General features: G+C 38.9%; 1 protein-coding gene across 1 annotated transcript in view; it reads left to right on the forward strand.

The window, feature by feature from the left end:
• The first annotated feature begins 3,810 nt into the window (after window positions 1-3,810).
• Window positions 3,811-18,068, forward strand: part of LOC148085221 (uncharacterized) — a 337,696-nt gene continuing 323,438 nt past the window's right edge. Inside the window, exon 1 of the mRNA XM_087783363.1 lies at window positions 3,811-3,904. Coding sequence (XP_087639489.1) covers window positions 3,865-3,904 — 40 coding nt within the window. The 5' untranslated portion in view covers window positions 3,811-3,864. The remainder of the gene's footprint in view (window positions 3,905-18,068) is intronic.

Genomic DNA, 18,068 nt, shown 5'->3' on the forward strand with positions numbered 1-18,068 from the left:
CAAGAAGACCGTCAGCGCTTTCCTCCGCCAAGCCTTCTTCACTGTGGTCCCTGCGAAATCACGCCCGACATCACTGTATCCAGGGCCTTCAGTCCTGCTCCTCCTGCTGCTGCTCATCCTCCTACTCCTCCTCATCCTCCTCATCCTCTTCACATCAACCTCCTCGTCATCATCACGCCTTCCTCTCTCCTCTCGACGTCGTAAGAAACTGTAACATTGTCTCTCTTGCATTGATTGATGTGTTGGGATTTTTCAAATTGATCAGAGGTAGCAAGATTAGCTTAAGATAAGTTGTAAAGCTTTCCCAGAAGTTGACAATTATCAAAGCCTTCAAGTCCGTTACTTTTTGATTCATTAATGTTGTTCCTTCCATGATATCAAAGCAAGCATCCTCATTCCATTCCATTGTTCTTAACTGTTCTTCCTCTTCTCTTTGTTTCTTTCAATAAATCCTATAAAAAGTACGTCAGTTGCCTTTACAAGAGCCTCTTACTCAGTAAAGAACATTGATCACGACAACAATTATTAACTTCAGTTAATGAGATTGATTCAACCTAGTGTTTCATAATTAATTAATTAGGCCAAATAATTCATTATTATCCACGAAAATGTAAGTTTCCTTTGGACTAGAATACAAGGGTGGTGCTCCTTTCTTCAGGTCATTTTACCTAAATGCAATTTTAAAGTTAAATCCACCAGAACTTAGATGTTCTGAAAATAAAACTTTTTATAAGGTATATATAACATTACTACAGAATAATAAAATATAAAACAATATACCGTAAATATCAATCATTTATGACACTCGGAGCTTGACATTAAATTAAGTTTAATTAATTTGAATTCTCTTTCGTTTTAAATCTTCCGCTACTTTCAGTCGGTGTTTCAACAATAAAGTCCCGAACTCACATGAACGTCACTTCCTTTGTGGAATAATGCCACACATTTCCGTTTTGGCTAAATGTCAGAGTGTTTTCGCTTAAATTTGAAGTGTAATCGCTTCGGTATTTGTACTTGTTGTGAGCTTTGTCGGCCACCGGGAAATATCTATTCAGTGTTTTAGCGAGTTAGCTCTCGTGTTAACGCACCACAGAAAGTTACATTACAGGTAATATCTTGTGATTTATCTTTTGTATCATCTAACCTGCCTGAGGACAACGGATGAAAATAAGCTATTGTGTTAACTCTGGCATATTTACGCTGTTGCTCTATGCTGAGGAATATGCATCGTCCTAATTCAAATAAATAAATAAACTGGTTGATGTGCAGGAAGGTCAGTCAGAGATCTCTTCTCACGACTGCACGTCAACCAATGGGCACAATAACCACAGTATGGTATATTATTTGCTGATGAAGAATATTTAAAGAGAAATTATGTGAAATGGGATCTTTTTTCAACGGCACACCTGACAATAATAATTTAAAAAAAGATACTATAAAAAATATGTGGGGAGGTGGGGGATAAATAAAAAAAATTAAAGAAAGTCCAGCAGAAAGTATTAGGGATTATCCAGGAATCCATGCTTGAATATGGCATTGATTTGGTCACAGGCCTCCTACATGACCTCAATGAGTGGCACTTTAGTCTGGGGCTGCAGATCTTTACCTTCCACCGCCATGTTGAGAAGAACTCCATACTCTCCAGAAATTAAGAGTATGGTGGAAGGTATAGCACAGAACATTGAGGATTGTGCTGAAACCAGTTGTGGACCTGTGCAGAGAGGTGGAATGATACATTGTCCCAGATGACAATGTTTTGCATCTGTTGTATTTGGTTCACTGTGAGGATGTTGTGCAGTTGATCCAGAAATGCTGCCTTTTTGTAGAGCATGAATCTGATTGTTGTGTCTACAATTAAACAATCATGTGCATCTGAGCGTTGTGTTAATTAAATCATGAGTGTGGTCATTTGAAAGTCAGTGTTTTGCAGTTTGCAAGGAACTGATATGATAAATGTGTCTAATGTATACAAGTGTGTTTAGGGTTTTGCAATTGATTGTGTTCAGTAATTTGCAAAAAGTGTGAAGCTGACATTGTGCTTATAGTTGTGCTAATCACGGCTGGATTTTTTTTCCTCGAATGTAAGGTTTTTATAATTGTGTATGACTTTCGATTTTAGTGTTTATACAATACAAAGAAACTTTAACATGGTTGTTTTCGCTGCAACGGCCTTTACAAGTGGGTCCAGTAGACTTCAGCTTTCCTGACTCCAAAAAGTTGCCTTATTGGTGGAAAGTGAGGCCTTTTACAGACGCGGCCTACTGCCCCCTGCTGTGTGGAGAGTACATCGTATTTTTCTCATTGTACTAGTTGCAATGAAGATAAATGAATAAACAGAAAGAACCATTTGTAGAACCATGGTTATGTTTTTTTTTTGTTTTTTTTACTTTTAATTCCTTTCAGGAGAGAAATGAAAGCACATACAGTCAATAAAATCTTGACAATGAACCAGAACACAACACCTGGTAACAGTCTAACAAGAAACACAGGTTTCATGAGTCACATACTTTTATGTCAGTCTAACCCTGTGTTTGATTAAAATTATTATACACTACACGTATACGCCATACTTAAATTAATGCTAAAAGATAATCAAACTATATAGTATAAATTACTCGCTTCATCTAAGAGCTTAAATGTTTGAATACACATTCACAATCAACATTCCCTCCAGACTGACACAATGTTTCAAGACCAGCTTGAAACAGAATTAGAGATACAACATCGATTATTTAAAACATCTTTATATCTGTCAATCACACCTTAAATCGTAGATCAAAGAACGAAGCAAGACACACCAGGAAAAGGGGGGCTAAAAGACGGAAACCCCCACCCGAGAACATTTGAATGATTAGATTACAAGGAAACAAATTAGGAAGTTCTCTCTACGGGGATTGGGACACAGGGATAAGAACCATTTGGCCGGAAAGGACGACCCCCTGGGCAGGAAATTTGCCTTAAATATAGCGATGTTTCTACAGATCGGGACCTTTTCTCCCGGGGCTATTGACCTGTACAGGCGCCGGAAGAAAGTGTGTCCGGTCGCGATCGTAAAGCTTGTATTTTGTTTGACTTGAAGCGGCGAATAAATGACCCGTGACACACTCTGATTGTCCATCTTTCTCCGCGAAGCGAAGTATAAGAACCGGAAGTGACGTTGTGTTGGAGCGAACGGAAGGGACTCCGTGTTTTGACTGTTTTAATTGTGTGCAGTAATTTGCAAAAAGTGCAAAGCTGACATTATGCTTATAGTTGTGGTAATCAAGGCTGGAGTTTTGTTCCTCGAGTGTAAGGTTTTTATAATTGTGTACAAATTTTAGTGTTTATCAATCCAAAAAAACTGTAACATGGTTCTATGGCTGCAACAGCCTTTACAAGTGGGTCCAGTAGACTTCAGCTTTCCTGACTCCAAAAAGTTGCCTTGTTGGTGGAAAGTGAGGCCTTTTACAGACGCGGCCTACTGCCCCCTGCTGTGAGGAGAGTACATCGTTTTATTCTCATTGTACTAGTTGCAATGAAGATAAATGACTGAACAGAAAGAACCATTTGTAGAACCATGGTTATGAAGAGAAAGGGGTTCATCTTGTGTTTGGGTCAGTCTGAACAAGGAAACTAGAGATCCTCAGATCTTCAATCTTTTTTTAACTTTTAATTCCTTTCAGGAGAGAAATGAAAGCACATACAGTCAATACAATCTTGACAATGAACCAGAACACAAGGCTTGGTAACAGTCTAACAAGAAAGACCGGTTTCATGAGTCACAAGTTTTCATTCCAGTCTAACCCTTGATACCAGCGTCAGAAGGAGTTGATCAGTGTCTTGTTCCATCAGTTCTGGTCAGAAGAAGCTGAATTCTGCTCCAACATGGACCTGAGACCACAGAGAAGAAGAAAGCTGCAGACAGGTCAGTGACTCTCTGACTCTCACACAAGTCAGCAGTTGATGAAAAGAAATTAAAATAAATTAATCAGACGATCCTTGTTGATGTTTTCAGAAGTTGAAAAAGATCTAGAAATGATGACACAAAAAATCTGAATCAGACCACATTCAAACACCTGACATGTACATGTGTTTATTTGTCAGCATGTGTGGTGTGTGTGTGAGTATTTGTTTTGTATGTATATTTGTGCTTTGCTGTGTGTGCTTGGGTGTATTTGGGTGTGTGTGTGCTTGGGTGTGTGTGTGCTTGGGTGTGTTTGTGTGCATATTTGTTTAACTTCCTGATGACGCAGTTTATAAGAATCTAGTATTTTTCAACCTAGTGAGTAATTTGTCTATAAATATTCTTTATCAGCAAATAATATACTATTATCTTGTGTCCGTGCTGTTGTAGTGACTGTTAGTGTGATCATGTGAGTGTGTATTGTTAACATAGACCAGAGGTGCGTAATAGTCGGCCGCGATCTACCGGTCGAGCCGTGACATAATAAAATATGAAATAAGAAAATAAAAGAGAAGTAATCGACGCAATAACCATTTATGTGACATGAACAGCAGCCAGTCGGAGCTCTGGTCTCTTTCAATGTGAGCGCAGCAAATTTTATATGTATCAAGAATAATAGGAGCGTGAAACTTGACTTCCTGACAGGTTTGAAGGTGTCCTACGTACATATTTACTGCTCAGATCCAGAGACACAATAATATCAATATGATAAAAAAGAAACACATGTTTGTAGATACATGAGTGGATATTACATTTTACTTAAAATTAAACTTAAAAATATGTTTCTCATTTACTAAAATAATGATCTTTATTTATTAAGACAACATGATGTATATGCAATTGTTTTCCAGGCATTTAACGCAATTAGGAAAAAACGAGAAGGAATTATAAGATTGTTTTTATAATGCAACAAACAAAATGGGATCCTTCAAGTCTTCTCTACGAGAGTCACAGACGTTCTTGTGAAACAACATCACGTCAGTCAGTTATATCAAAGTGAAGCTTCAGGATGAAAGCAGCTAAAGCCGGTTTCCCTCATGTGATCACGTGATCGGAACTATATCCTTAAAAAACACTTAAATAAATACACCATCACATAATAACTACATTTTAAAAACATAGTAAGAATAAGTGCATGTGTTTCATCATCACTACAGTGCTTTAAGTTACTGATCTAAAGTTTTATTCTCATTAAACTTGATCATAAATGATCATAAAATGATTCAAATAAGCCAATGATAGCCTCTGTAAATACAATATTCTTGTCAATAAACGTGTATTAAACATATAAACATTTATAAAAAGTCTGGTCCATGTCAGTAATGTTTGAAATATATAACAATATAAACTGTTGATCCATTTCATGATTTTATTTGTTTTTCTCACGGAAAGGAAAATCTCGGGTCTCGTGGCTCATTTAAACATGATTGACATATTTTAATGGAGGCGTGAAAAGGGATGAACCTGTCTGAACTCTACTTTGATTTGGATGAAGAAAGTAAAAATGCTTGAATTCCTGTCACGCACACATTCATACATCTGAATATTTTTATGCACTTTTTCTGGGTTTGAGTGTACAAACTTTTTTAGTATGAAATCAATGCAGTGGAGGATGAGATTTTGACACTCGTTTGAAAAACATGCTCCATCTAACCCTGCCTGTAGAGGGCGCAGAACGTGTGAAGTAAAATCTGTTTTCTTCTAATGAAAACAGAACATTATGAAAGGATTGATTATAGCTTTTACACTATGAGGCGAGAACAACTTTTGATGTTGACAAGAATCTCACGAGTGTGTTTGTGTGAAGGTGAAGACTCTGCTGAGACTCATGGTGAGGACAGAGACTCCTTTAAATACCCTCAGTGTGAGGATCACGATGAACAGACCAGCACTCAGAGGTGAGACAAGGACCTCCAAGATTGTCCTCCATGTCTTCATTCTCACTCGATCTACTTCTGTGTTCAAGATCAAAGCAGCAGCAAGAACCTGCTGGACCTGGACCAAGATCTGGACCAGAACCCTGCTGTGTGTCTCTGAAGAGTGATGCATCAATGGGGAGATGGATTGGCTTCAGAGGAAGTGAAGAGTCTCCAGGTGTGAGGTGAGAGTGAACAAGTGTGAGTCTACCAGGTTCATACACATATTAAACCAGAGAACATCACTTCACTCACAACACCAGCAGGGGGAGATAAAGACACAATTAAAAACCTCAAACGTTGCTTTCACAGTTGTAGTGCAGAGGTGGACATGTGCAGCAGTGTGAGGACATCTAGTGGTTCAGCTGGTGAATACCAGGATAGAAACAGATGAGAGTTGATCAGAGTTATGTTTTCATCAAGATCCAGCAGGAGGAACCAGAATATTCTGGACTGTTGTGAGTCCTTGACGTTTAAAGTCTCCATATGTTATAAAATTACATTTAAATTAAACAGTTTAGTTTGATAACATTTATATTCTTATTCAGATGGTACTCTCTGTAATTTTGAGAGGAACCTTCAAGTTAGATCGTCTCCACACTGAAGAGCTAATTCACAGTCCTGACTTCATCTCTTCTCCTCAGAGTGGACCATCAGAACTCAGAGCTTCTCATTGGTCAGCAACATCCCTCACAACTGGAAACCATACGGCTGGTATGTTCATGAACTAGAGGAGGTCTTAATCCTAGAGGTTCCTTTTGTTCACCATCATCATTCAGCTGAATCCAAGTTTAAAATCTCTGGTCTTTGTGGTTCTTGAGATGATCCACTATCACTCTGACTTTCTTCTCTGTGATTCTGTCCCAGTCACTGGAGAGAAACTTCTACAACTATATGCAGAAGGAGCTGAAGAGAGTCTGGAGGTTTGTGAGTCCAGAGACTCCACAGACTGAGGAGGAAGATGAGAAGTGGAGAATCATCAGGGAAGACTTCCTCAGGATCACAGTTCATCTCCTGAAGGACATGGAGCAGGAGGATCTGGCCGAGCGTCTGTGGAGCAGTAAGAACATGTGAACACACATGAAGAAGCTGAAGAACACTTTCCTCAGATCTGAAGATTTTACTCCAATTTCACCTTCTACAATCTTCTGACTCGTGTGACTTATGTCTTCATTCAGGAAGTCTTGCTTCCTCTCAGTCATCATCAAAGCCAGCATACAGAAAAATCCAGCCGGATCATCTATATGATGCAAAGAAGCAGGTGTGGTGAACAACGTTGGTCTAGCCCGAGAACACATTATGCAGTCATATTTCTTATGTTGTTTAGCAGTTAGATGGATCCATTTTAACCACATGTTTTCTTCATAATATCCCATTTCGGTTGCCATAATGTTAATTTTATCTAATTCAGAAGTGCTTTTCTTAGTTACATTCAGGAAGAATATACCTATTGGATCATGTCCATTTTCCCAGCTTCCTAAACCATACAGTCCAGTGTCTTTGAGTGCAGGGGATGAAAGATGAACAGAAAGAGGATTACATCGATTCTTAACACAATTTGCTCTGGCCGTCATTTTAGTGATTGAGATTCGTTGAGCCAGTGGATAGAGATCAGTTGAATGACAATTCCATCTGGAGGGGCCAGTGTTAGCAACAACTCTCTTCCAGGATGAACAAAGTGAATCGGTTTTAGATCAAATAATGTTCATGATGCATTCACGGGTGGTACATTTTGCAATAGACTTGCTGAGGTTGCAAAGTGAATCAATCTTACAATTAGGATGCCAGACCAGACAGAGATACTTTGGGTTTGGTCGCCAAATGGCATCGTTTGTGCGGGATCCACAATCGGCAACAAAACAGTAGTCAATTTGAAATGTCTGATCTTTTCCTACCTCTGCGTTGTAGATAGGAGGATAGTTTGTGGCTTGACGCTTTTGTCTAGCAGACAAATTCATGGGCTTGGCCAATACTACAGATTTTGATCTGGGCTGTAGCAGAATCAGTGGCCTTAGTGGATGTATCTGAAATGGAGAGATTTGTTTCCAGTATGAGTATCAGAATTATTATTTTAGCAAAAATTCTGAACATTCTTGGTCTCTTTAAGGGATGCCAGGTCTTTCGGCTGTTGTCTGACATATTGCTTTTAGGTCAGATCTGATATCAGCGAGGGATCTTTTGGGATCCTCAGCTTTTGCACAATGGCTTAGATGTATCCAATTGGAGGGCTTTCCCTCCTTAAAAACCTTAATCAAATGAGTTTTGGCTTCCAACACTTCAAACGGACCCTTCCACTTTGGAAGACTCCAGTGAACTCTAAAGTCTGCCAGATCCAATCCCCTGGCTTCAGTTGTAGATCTCCTTCCTCCAGGTCCCTCTGAAGGATTTCCGGCACCTGGTGAGTGAGAGCTTGTGCAATCTTATTCAAGGCAGAGATATAATCTGAAAGATCAACTCTAATGTCGTCAAGGGATCCGTCCGGTTCACTAAACGGACCAGATGTGCTAGATCCAGGCATCAACCGTCCGGTCAATACCTCATGAGGGGAGAGACCTAAAGTCTCGTTAGGGCATGATCTCATTGCCATCAGCGCTAATGGCAATGCATCAAGCCACTCACTTCAGTTTAGTCCCCACACACTGTTTTGCCAACATCCTCTTAAGTGTCCCATTCGCTCTCTCAACCAGACCTTGCGAAGCAGGATGATACACAGAACCAAAACTATGTTTGATGCCAAAGAAGTCTTCCACTGTTTTCAAGTCTTTGTTAGAAAATGTGTACCATTATCAGACCTAATGCGCCTAGGAAGGCCAAACCTAGGTATCAGCTCTTTTGTCAACCACTTAATCACTTCCGCTGCCGATTCAGTTCTAGTGGGAAAAGCCTCAACCCACCTAGAAAACACATCAACACAAACCAGTAGGTATCTCAAACCTTTTACCCTGTTGTCAAGTCCCATGTCTGTCAAGTCAATAACAATCTCCTTCCATGGACCACTAGGGGGCAGAAATGAACCCATCCCCACTTTGAGGGTAGCTCTAGGATTGTACTGCTAACATGCCTGACGCTCCAAAACAGTCAGTTTAGCCACATTATTCAAATGGGAATGCCACCAGAACCATTCAATTTTTCGACACCATTTTCTTGTTGGAAACATGACCAAGATGATGACTCTCTTGACACAAACTCTAATAGAACCGCTGGAGCAATAAGTCTCCCATCACTATGCCTCCAGAGTTTACCCACTTTCACAGCACCTCTGTTCAACGACACAGGACTGGCTGAAGACTGCAACTGTTCAACTGTTTCTTCAGAAATGGCGGAAGAAACCTCCCCCTGAAGGACCGTTAAAGCAACCATCAACTTAGCATGATAGCCAGCCGCTAGCTTAGCGGCCTTGTCAGCTTCAGCATTACCTTTAGAAACCACAGAAGTCCCTAATTGATGACCTTTGCATTTCAATACTGCAATTGGTGATGCTAAACCCATCAAAAGATCATTCATTTCAGAGAGATGTTTAATTGGAGCCCCTGTGGCTGTAACAAACCCTTTCCTCTTCCAATGAGGAAGATCGATATGGACAGCATGATGTGCATATGCTGAGTCAGTATAGATATTAGCAGATTTTCCAGAGGCCAAAAAAAGAGCCCTTGTGAGGGCAACGATCTCAGCTTTTTGAGCGGAACAAGGTTGAGGAACAGATACAGCTTCCATTGTAGAAAACACACCATCTGATGACAATTTCACAACAGAGTAGTAACAAAACAGAGTCATCTATACTTCTGCCAAATCCACATCAGTTACAGAGTCACAGACTTTCATATCTGATATTGCCAACGCTACACAGTCATGTGGGAGACCAGCTGTCCCCATGTCGTCAGCCATGTTAACACCTTCAGCTGTGTAATATATGTGAGGTTGGTCAAGGATCTGTTTAAGCCTTTGTTGTCTCTGTGCAGACAAAGTAAAAGCCAAAGACTGTAAAAAACTGGCAACTCCATGAGAGGTGTGGACAAAAATGTTGTGATGTATTACAATGTGGGAAGTTTTCGTGAGTGCCTTAGCTATAGCTATGCAGTGTCGGTTGCACAATGGATGACCCATTTCGATGTTATCAAGGACTGTACTGTAATACATCAAAACACGGCGTTCAATGTTAGCCTTTTTAAAGAGAACCGCATTGACAATACCATTGGTCTCACTTACATCAAGATGGAATGGTTTAGTATAGTCTGGAGGTGACAAGTCAGCAGCCCTAGCCAGTGTTGTCTTAGTGTTCTTGTGGCCAGCTGCTTTCATCATAGCTCTGAGTGGAGCAATCAGAGTGTGGTAGTCTGGAATAAATTGCTGTAGCCTTGCTGTAGCCTGTGAGACCCAAGAAAGACATCATGTCTTTGACAGTCACAGGCTGTGGGTGTGTCAAAATAGATTGTCTATGTGATTGAGAGAGGGATTTCTCACCACTTTTTATCAATCTTCCCAGGTAGGAGACATTTTGTTGACAAATCTGAGCTTTCTGTCTGCTGATTATATAGCCTTTCTTTCCAAGAAACGTAAAATAATCTCAGTAGCTCTTAAATTATCCTCAGCCGAGGGCGCCCCAATCAAAATGTCGTCAGCATAATGCAAAAGAACAGCATTCTCAGGCAATGAAAGTTCCTCAAAATGCTTTTTTAGGCAATAGTTAAAAATTGATGGTGAGTCAATGTAACCTTGTGGAAGTCTAGTGTATGTGAGATGTTCTCCTTGGTAGGTGAATGCAAAGATATTTCTGCTATTCTCATTTAAAGGGATGGAGAAAAATGCGTTGTAGTAGTAGTAGGAATCGGTGCTAGGTGAGAAGAATAGATTGTTATTCTGAGTTTTTACCCAATCACAAGCTGTTTTGCATTTTTTAATCATGGGTCCCAGGGCTCTAGCTTCCCCACCAGCAACAACAGCCAAAGTAACATGAGGGACAGAAGTGTCGGAGAGAGCATAGAGAAAACCTTGTTCGTTTGTTAATTCAACTTCAGCCGCCACACTGTCCGGACCCACAAAAATGTCACCGCACACAAGAGTCAAGTTCATGTTTGCGACCAGATCGTGCCATTTGTCATCGTAGTCAGGGTCATCATCATCCCAGACATAGTTCATAGTTCAGTGCGGGGGGTCCGCAGGTGGATCATACGAGCACAGCAGCATAATCCATTTTTTCCAGGTCTCAAAAGTCTTTTCAAGTTTGGAGAAACCATCAGGGGGTTCAATCACGTTGAACCAGTACACAGCGGCCTCCCTCTCTGGTGCGGGCAAGAGTTCCTTTTCGGTGGAGAGTTGGGCAGAGAGTTCATGCTTGTGCAGCTCAGGATAATTGCAGCAATTGTAGGTTTCACCATTTGGTAAAACAGAAGAAATAGTAGAATTAAGAAATTTGACTTGTAGCGAGTAGAAGAAAAACAAATAAATAAAATAAAATCTAATGGGAGAAAAATTTATAAAATAATAATTATAATAATGATAATAATAATAAAAATAAAATAAAAATAAGAATGTAAATTAATAATAAAATTTAAAAAAAGAATATAAATAATAATAATGATAATAGTTAAAAAATTTAAAATTTAAAAATTTAAAAAAATAAAATAAAAAAATAAATAAAATTAAAAATTAAAAACATTTTTTTTTTAAATAATAATAATAAAATAAACGAAAAAAATTGAAAATTAATAAAAATGAATTGAAATAACAAATTCAATGTTTAAAAAAAAATGTATATTATATATATATTATTATATATATATATATATAATATATATATATATATATATATATATATATATATATATATATAAGGTTATAACTAATTCAAATAATAAGATGTAATTTGTAATTTAATCTGTTTATTTTATGTAATTTAAATGTATTAATCGAAATATTAAGAATACTGATCTAATTAGATAAATGTGATTGATTTAATTGAATAATTACACTAAATGAGTCAGTAGCAATAGTCAATTAAGAAGTAAGTAAAGGGAAAACCAGCAGGGGGCAGCACATCAAACACAACACCAAAGATCAGGAATTGAGAGAAGAAGAAGAGAAAACAGGAACTAGATGTCAACAAACGTACACACGTGCAAGCAGTCAATGACACACTTGTTTCAGATAAGCAGTATTAGTTAAACAAAACAACAGAAGTGACATGCAATGTGACCAATTTTGAGTTGATCAATTTTGAGTTGATCAATTGACCATGTGAAATAGGAGGAGAGGGTGGTTAAGATGATGGGGTCAAAAGGTCATTAATACATGCAGAAACAAAGGATGTCAACAATCAATGTTAATTGTGTTATTGTTATTGAACACTGCAGAAGAAGGAGAAAATTGAAATGTGAGTTGTTTTAGTTTTTCTTCTTAACCCAATTATAACACTAATTAACTGTATAATTAACTGTATATATTCATATATACCTTAATTAAGAAACAGGAATAATTGTAAAATAACTATTGTCAACAAAGAGTGTTGCTTAATAAAGAGAGAAGATAATTATATTAAACCCAACCAAAATACTTAAGAGATAAACAAAGAAGGGAAGGAAATAAAGAAAAATGGTAAACAATAATACTGATAACAAGAGATAATTGAAATCAATTTAAAAAAAAATAATAGAAGTGACAACAATTGGTAAAGGTAAGAGAAAACGTAAGAAGTAAAAAATTGAAGGGAGAAGAAAAAATAAAATTCAGAACACCAAAATAGAAACCTGAACAATCACTTTACACATTCACTTCAATTAACATTACTTGCTTTCATAAACAAACAATCTAGAAAATAGAATAGTGTTGAAGTCATAATGGCAGGAGCCTCTCAAATCGCTCAATTAGCTTCCAAACACCCTGGATAGGAGCCTCTCAACTATTGCATTCTATTTCAACCCCCGTCGAACTAACTCTAAACTAATCACCAATGAGACTTTGTCCATCACTGTGATTGTTCGGAAAAATTAACTAGTCCTGACTATACTGCCAATTTTTTTTTTGTGGAGCCTCTCAACACAGAACACAATGAGATCTAACTGGCCTACACACCCACAGCTGGCAAAGTCTTCAGACCAGGATACTGGGAGAGCCTCTCAAATCCCACCTATCCCCAAATTAATGATAGCTACTTGGCTTACTGAAAAAGTATGTCTACCATAATCACCCATTGGCCAAGCATCCTAACTAGTTTAAGAATCTGAAATTAAAAATGTCAGACGCCCGGTAGAGGGAGCCACTTATACTTCCACCCCTACTCTGAATTCCCAAGGGTTACCAGGTCGTGTAACCGTCTCCTCTGCCTATCAATTCAACTTAAATTCTAATCAACGTTTTTTCTTCAAAACTTCACAACGTTTTTTTTTCAAACTTCACAACGTTTTTCTTCAAACTTCACAACGTTTTTTCTTCAAAACTTCACAAAATTTTTTCTTCAAACTTCACAACGTTTTTTCTTCAAAACTTCAACCCGGGACACGATAATGTCGTCTACACTTAATACAACAACAAACAGCAACAGACAATAAAATACCCCAAAAAAGAAAGCAATATTGTAAAATATAATCTAAATTTGTGACAGAACCAGAGACTTACGTTTATTCGTCCAGGCAACCAAAACTAAAAAATATCTAAGCTTTCCTAACTTACAATATTCTTTAAATTAATTCCAAAATACAAGCTAACAAAAATCTATGTAAGAAATAAGAAAATATCTTTCTCACCTGATTCTTGAAGTAAGGTATAATGGCAGGTGAAAGAGACGAGTTTCAAGTGAAAACAGGTTCACACTGAATTCCTGGAATCTGGGATTGTTTAATCTTTCTGTGTGTGTCAGGCTTTGTGACCTCGGCCTTTGAGTTGTGAACCTGAGTTTAGTTTAAGTGAATGCAATGCAAGACAATGAATATTTAATATGAATTAAATATGAAAGATTATCAGTTAATCAAGTGACTATTTGAAATGTGTGTTAAATCTAAATGATTGATTACAGTAAAGTTGTCATTTCCTTACAGTGTGGAGGACGACTGAAGAGGAGCCTGCAGAAGAAGTTCCAAAGTGTGTCTGAGGGGGTCGCTAAAGCAGGAAACTCTGCTCCTCTGAATGAGATCTTCACTGAGCTCTACATCACTGAGGGGGGCACAGACCAGGTCAACCAGGAGCACGAGGTCCGACAGATCGAAGCAGCCACCAGGAACCAGACCAGACCAGAAACCACCATCAGACAAGAAGACCTCTTTAAAGCCTCACCTGACAGAGAACGACCAATCAGAACACTGCTGACGAAGGGTGTGGCTGGCATTGGGAAGACCCTCCTGACACAGAAGGTCACTCTGGACTGGGCTGAAGACAAAGCCCACCAGAACTTCCACTTCATATTTCCTTTCACCTTCAGAGAGCTGAACCTGTTGAAAGAGAAGAAGTTGAGTTTGATGGAACTTGTTCATCTTTTCTTTCCTGAAACCAGAAAATCCAGACTCAGCAGCTTTGAAGGACTCCAGGTTCTGTTCATCTTAGATGGTCTAGACGAGTGTCGACTCCCTCTGGACTTCTTCAACAGTCTGCCCCTGATAGAAGCTACAGAGTCCACCTCAGTAGACGTCCTGCTGACAAACCTCATCAGGGGGGATCTTCTTCCCTCAGCTCGTCTCTGGATCACCACAAGACCTGCAGCAGCCAATCAGATCCCTCCTGAGTGTGTGGACATGGTGACAGAGGTCAGAGGGTTCAATGACCTCCAGAAGGAGGAGTACTTCAGGAAGAGGTTCAGAGATGAGGAGCAGACCAGCAGCATCATGTCTCACATCAAGAGGTCACGAAGCATCTACATCATGTGTCACATCCCGGTCTTCTGCTGGATCACTGCCACAGTTCTGGACATGTTGAAGAGCACAGAGACAGGACAGCTGCCCAAGACCCTGACTGAGATGTTCATCTACTTCCTGGTGGTTCAGATCAAAGTCAAGAAGCTGAAGTTCGACGGAGGATCTGGGACTGACACAGTTTCTGATCCTGAGAGCAGGGAGATGATGGAGTCTCTGGGAAAACTGGCTTTTGAGCATCTGCAGAGAGGAAACTTGATCTTCTATAAGTCAGACCTCACAGAGTGTGACATCAACATCTCAGCAGCTTCAGTTTACTCAGGAGTGTTCACTCAGATCTTCAGAGAGGAGAGAGGACTGTACCAGGACAAAGTGTTCTGCTTCATCCACCTGAGTGTTCAGGAGTTTCTGGCTGCTCTTCACGTCCACCAGACCTTCATCGACTCTGGAGTCAACCTGCTGGAATCAAAACCAACATCTTTACTAAGAATCCTTAGAAGAAAAAGTCAAACAGAAAGGTTCTACCAGACAGCAATAGATGAAACTCTGAAAAGTCCAAATGGACATCTGGACTTGTTCCTGCGCTTTCTTCTGGGTCTTTCTCTGCAGACCAGCCAGAGTCTACTTCCAGGTTTGTTGACACAGACAGGAAGTAGCTCCTGGACCAATCACAACACAACAAAGCTCATCAAGAGGAAGATAAGTAAGAATGTGTCTCCAGAGAGAATCATCAACCTGTTCCACTGTCTGAATGAAGTGAAGGACACTTCTCTGGTGGAGGAGGTCCAACAGCAGCTGAGATCAGGACGTCTCTCCACTAAAAAAATCACTTCTTCTCAATGGTCGGCCCTGGCCTTCATCTTACTGTCCTCAGAGGAACATCTGGACGAGTTTGACCTGAAGAAATACTCTGCTTCAGAGAAGGTTCTTGAGAGGCTTCTGCCGGTGGTTCAAGTTGCAAGTAAAGTTCTGTAAGTTGATCAAACACTGAAACATCTCTGATGATATGAAGTGAACATGAATGTTTGTTTTACTCTTTCATCATTGTTGTCTTGTTGTCATGGTTACAAAGTTGATCATAATCTTTGATAACCTGCTTCAAATTTTCTAAACAAATGATGATCATCTAATAAATTCAGATACTTTTAATGTTTCCTCAAATCAAATCTTTAAATTATCGACAAATAAATAATTGAAAAAGTCACTTGTTGATGAAACTCGTCTCTTTCACAGGCTGAACAGTTGTGAACTGTCAGAGAGAAGTTGTTCACTTCTGTCCTCAGTCCTCAGCTCTCCGTCCTCTAGTCTGACTCTACTGGACCTGAGTAGAAACAAGCTCCAGGATCCAGGAGTGGAGCTGCTGTCTGCTGGACTGAAGAGTCCACACTGTCACCTGGAGACTCTCAGGTCAGAACATCATCTTTTCTACATCATCAAAGCTCAAATGTAAAGTCAGAGGTGGAAACACGAGTCAAAGTCTGTCATCACTTTGTTCTTCTACTTTTATACGGGTTAAATAAAATCAATTCAGTCTTATCTAAGTTCTAAAAAAAACAATTATAAACAAATCCTAAAGTTTTAACCAAATGTAGAGAAAAAAGCTAAATAATAAAATCTTCATAACACATGTAATGATGGTATAGTGACGTATTTAAATGATGTTGTGAACCATATAGTATGAAAAAAGGCAACACCTCAAGCGGAAGTGCAAATAAAGCACAAATGTGTATATTTATGAAGCTGATTTGTAATAAAATAACGTTAAAGAAAACTTAACATCCTCATAGAGATTTCTTAAAAACATTTATCCACATTTGTACAGTAAGACATAAGTAGATTTACTACACAAACTGGACAAAACATGTTCTGTTGATACATAAAGTATTTAGTCATTGCCTCAACTTGAACAACTTGATCATCTTTATTAACAAGTACAAGTTAAACCTGACGTGAAGCAACAGAATAATATAAAACAATATACCGTAAATATCAATCATTTATGACACTCGGAGCGTAACATTAGATGAAGTTTACTTACTTTTCATTCTCTTTGGTTTTAAATCTTCCATTACTTGTCGCTTCAGTCGGTGTTTCAACAATAAAGTCACATGTCCATCACTTCTGTTGTGGCTTAATGTTGAAGTGTCGTCGCTTTTGCAATCGCATTAGTGTTTGCATTTGTTGTGAGCTTTGTTGGCCACCGTAGCTCAAACTGGTTTAGTCTGATGTCACTGTTTGACCAACATTTATATTGAATTTGAAAGGCTTCCATTTTTTATATGTATTTTAAAAGGGTACGAATTGAAAAATAATGAATCTAGAAAATGTATTTTTAAAGTATTGAAGTTAAAATATCAAAATGAATGTGTCAAATAAATAATTGAAAAAGTCACTTGTTGATGAAACTCGTCTCTTTCACAGGCTGAGCTGGTGTGGACTGTCAGAGAGAAGTTGTTCACTTCTGTCCTCAGTCCTCAGCTCTCCGTCCTCTAGTCTGACTCTACTGGACCTGAGTAACAACGACCTGCAGGATCCAGGAGTGAAGCTGCTGTCTGCTGGACTGAAGAGTCCACACTGTCACCTGGAGACTCTCAGGTCAGAACATCATCTTTTCTACATCATCAAAGCTCAAATGTAAAGTCAGAGGTGGAAACACGAGTCAAAGTCTGTCATCACTTTGTTCTTCAGTGAAGCAGCTCATAGATACATTTGTATGTTTGTGTAGCAGGTAAAGATGTTACTTAGTTTATAAAAATATCATCTTAATAAATCATTGTAATGATAAACAAACAAGCGTCAACTTTAAATGAAAATGAATAATAATCAAAAGAACATATTTCAAAGTTGAATGTGGTCAGAATGTGGGACTATCACAGCACTAACAACTGCTTCTGTCTCAATGTTTTCTTCGCTTGTTCCCTGAATGAACTTTTGTGTTTGTTCATCTTCAACTGAAGGACATGAAACTACATGCGTACACTGGAAGAGGGAGGTGCTCAGATTGGCTGCTCTGCATGTCAATCAAATGTTTATTGTGAGGATTGTTTGAGATCTATTCTTACGTCTGAACGTCAACCAATCCACACAATAACCATTTGATTGACATACAGAGCAGCCAATCTAAGCTCTCTTCTCTATTATTCACAGTTAATTAATGTTCTTAGACTAATTAGGTTAAATTGGATATTTTACCACGGCACACGTGACCATCGCTCACGGCGCACTAGTGTGTTGCGACACAGTGGTTGAAACTGGTCTAAAGCACAATCCCATCACACAGGAGTTGTCAGACTCTGAAGTCGAGGTTCAACTCCATTAGGTGTTGCTGGTGTTGGTAGAAGACTGTTTACGTGGTGAAGTGTTTTTGGTTGG

This window comes from Callionymus lyra, chromosome 2, assembly GCF_982586985.1.
Source record: "Callionymus lyra chromosome 2, fCalLyr1.hap1.1, whole genome shotgun sequence".
Taxonomy (NCBI): Eukaryota; Metazoa; Chordata; class Actinopteri; order Syngnathiformes; family Callionymidae; genus Callionymus; species Callionymus lyra.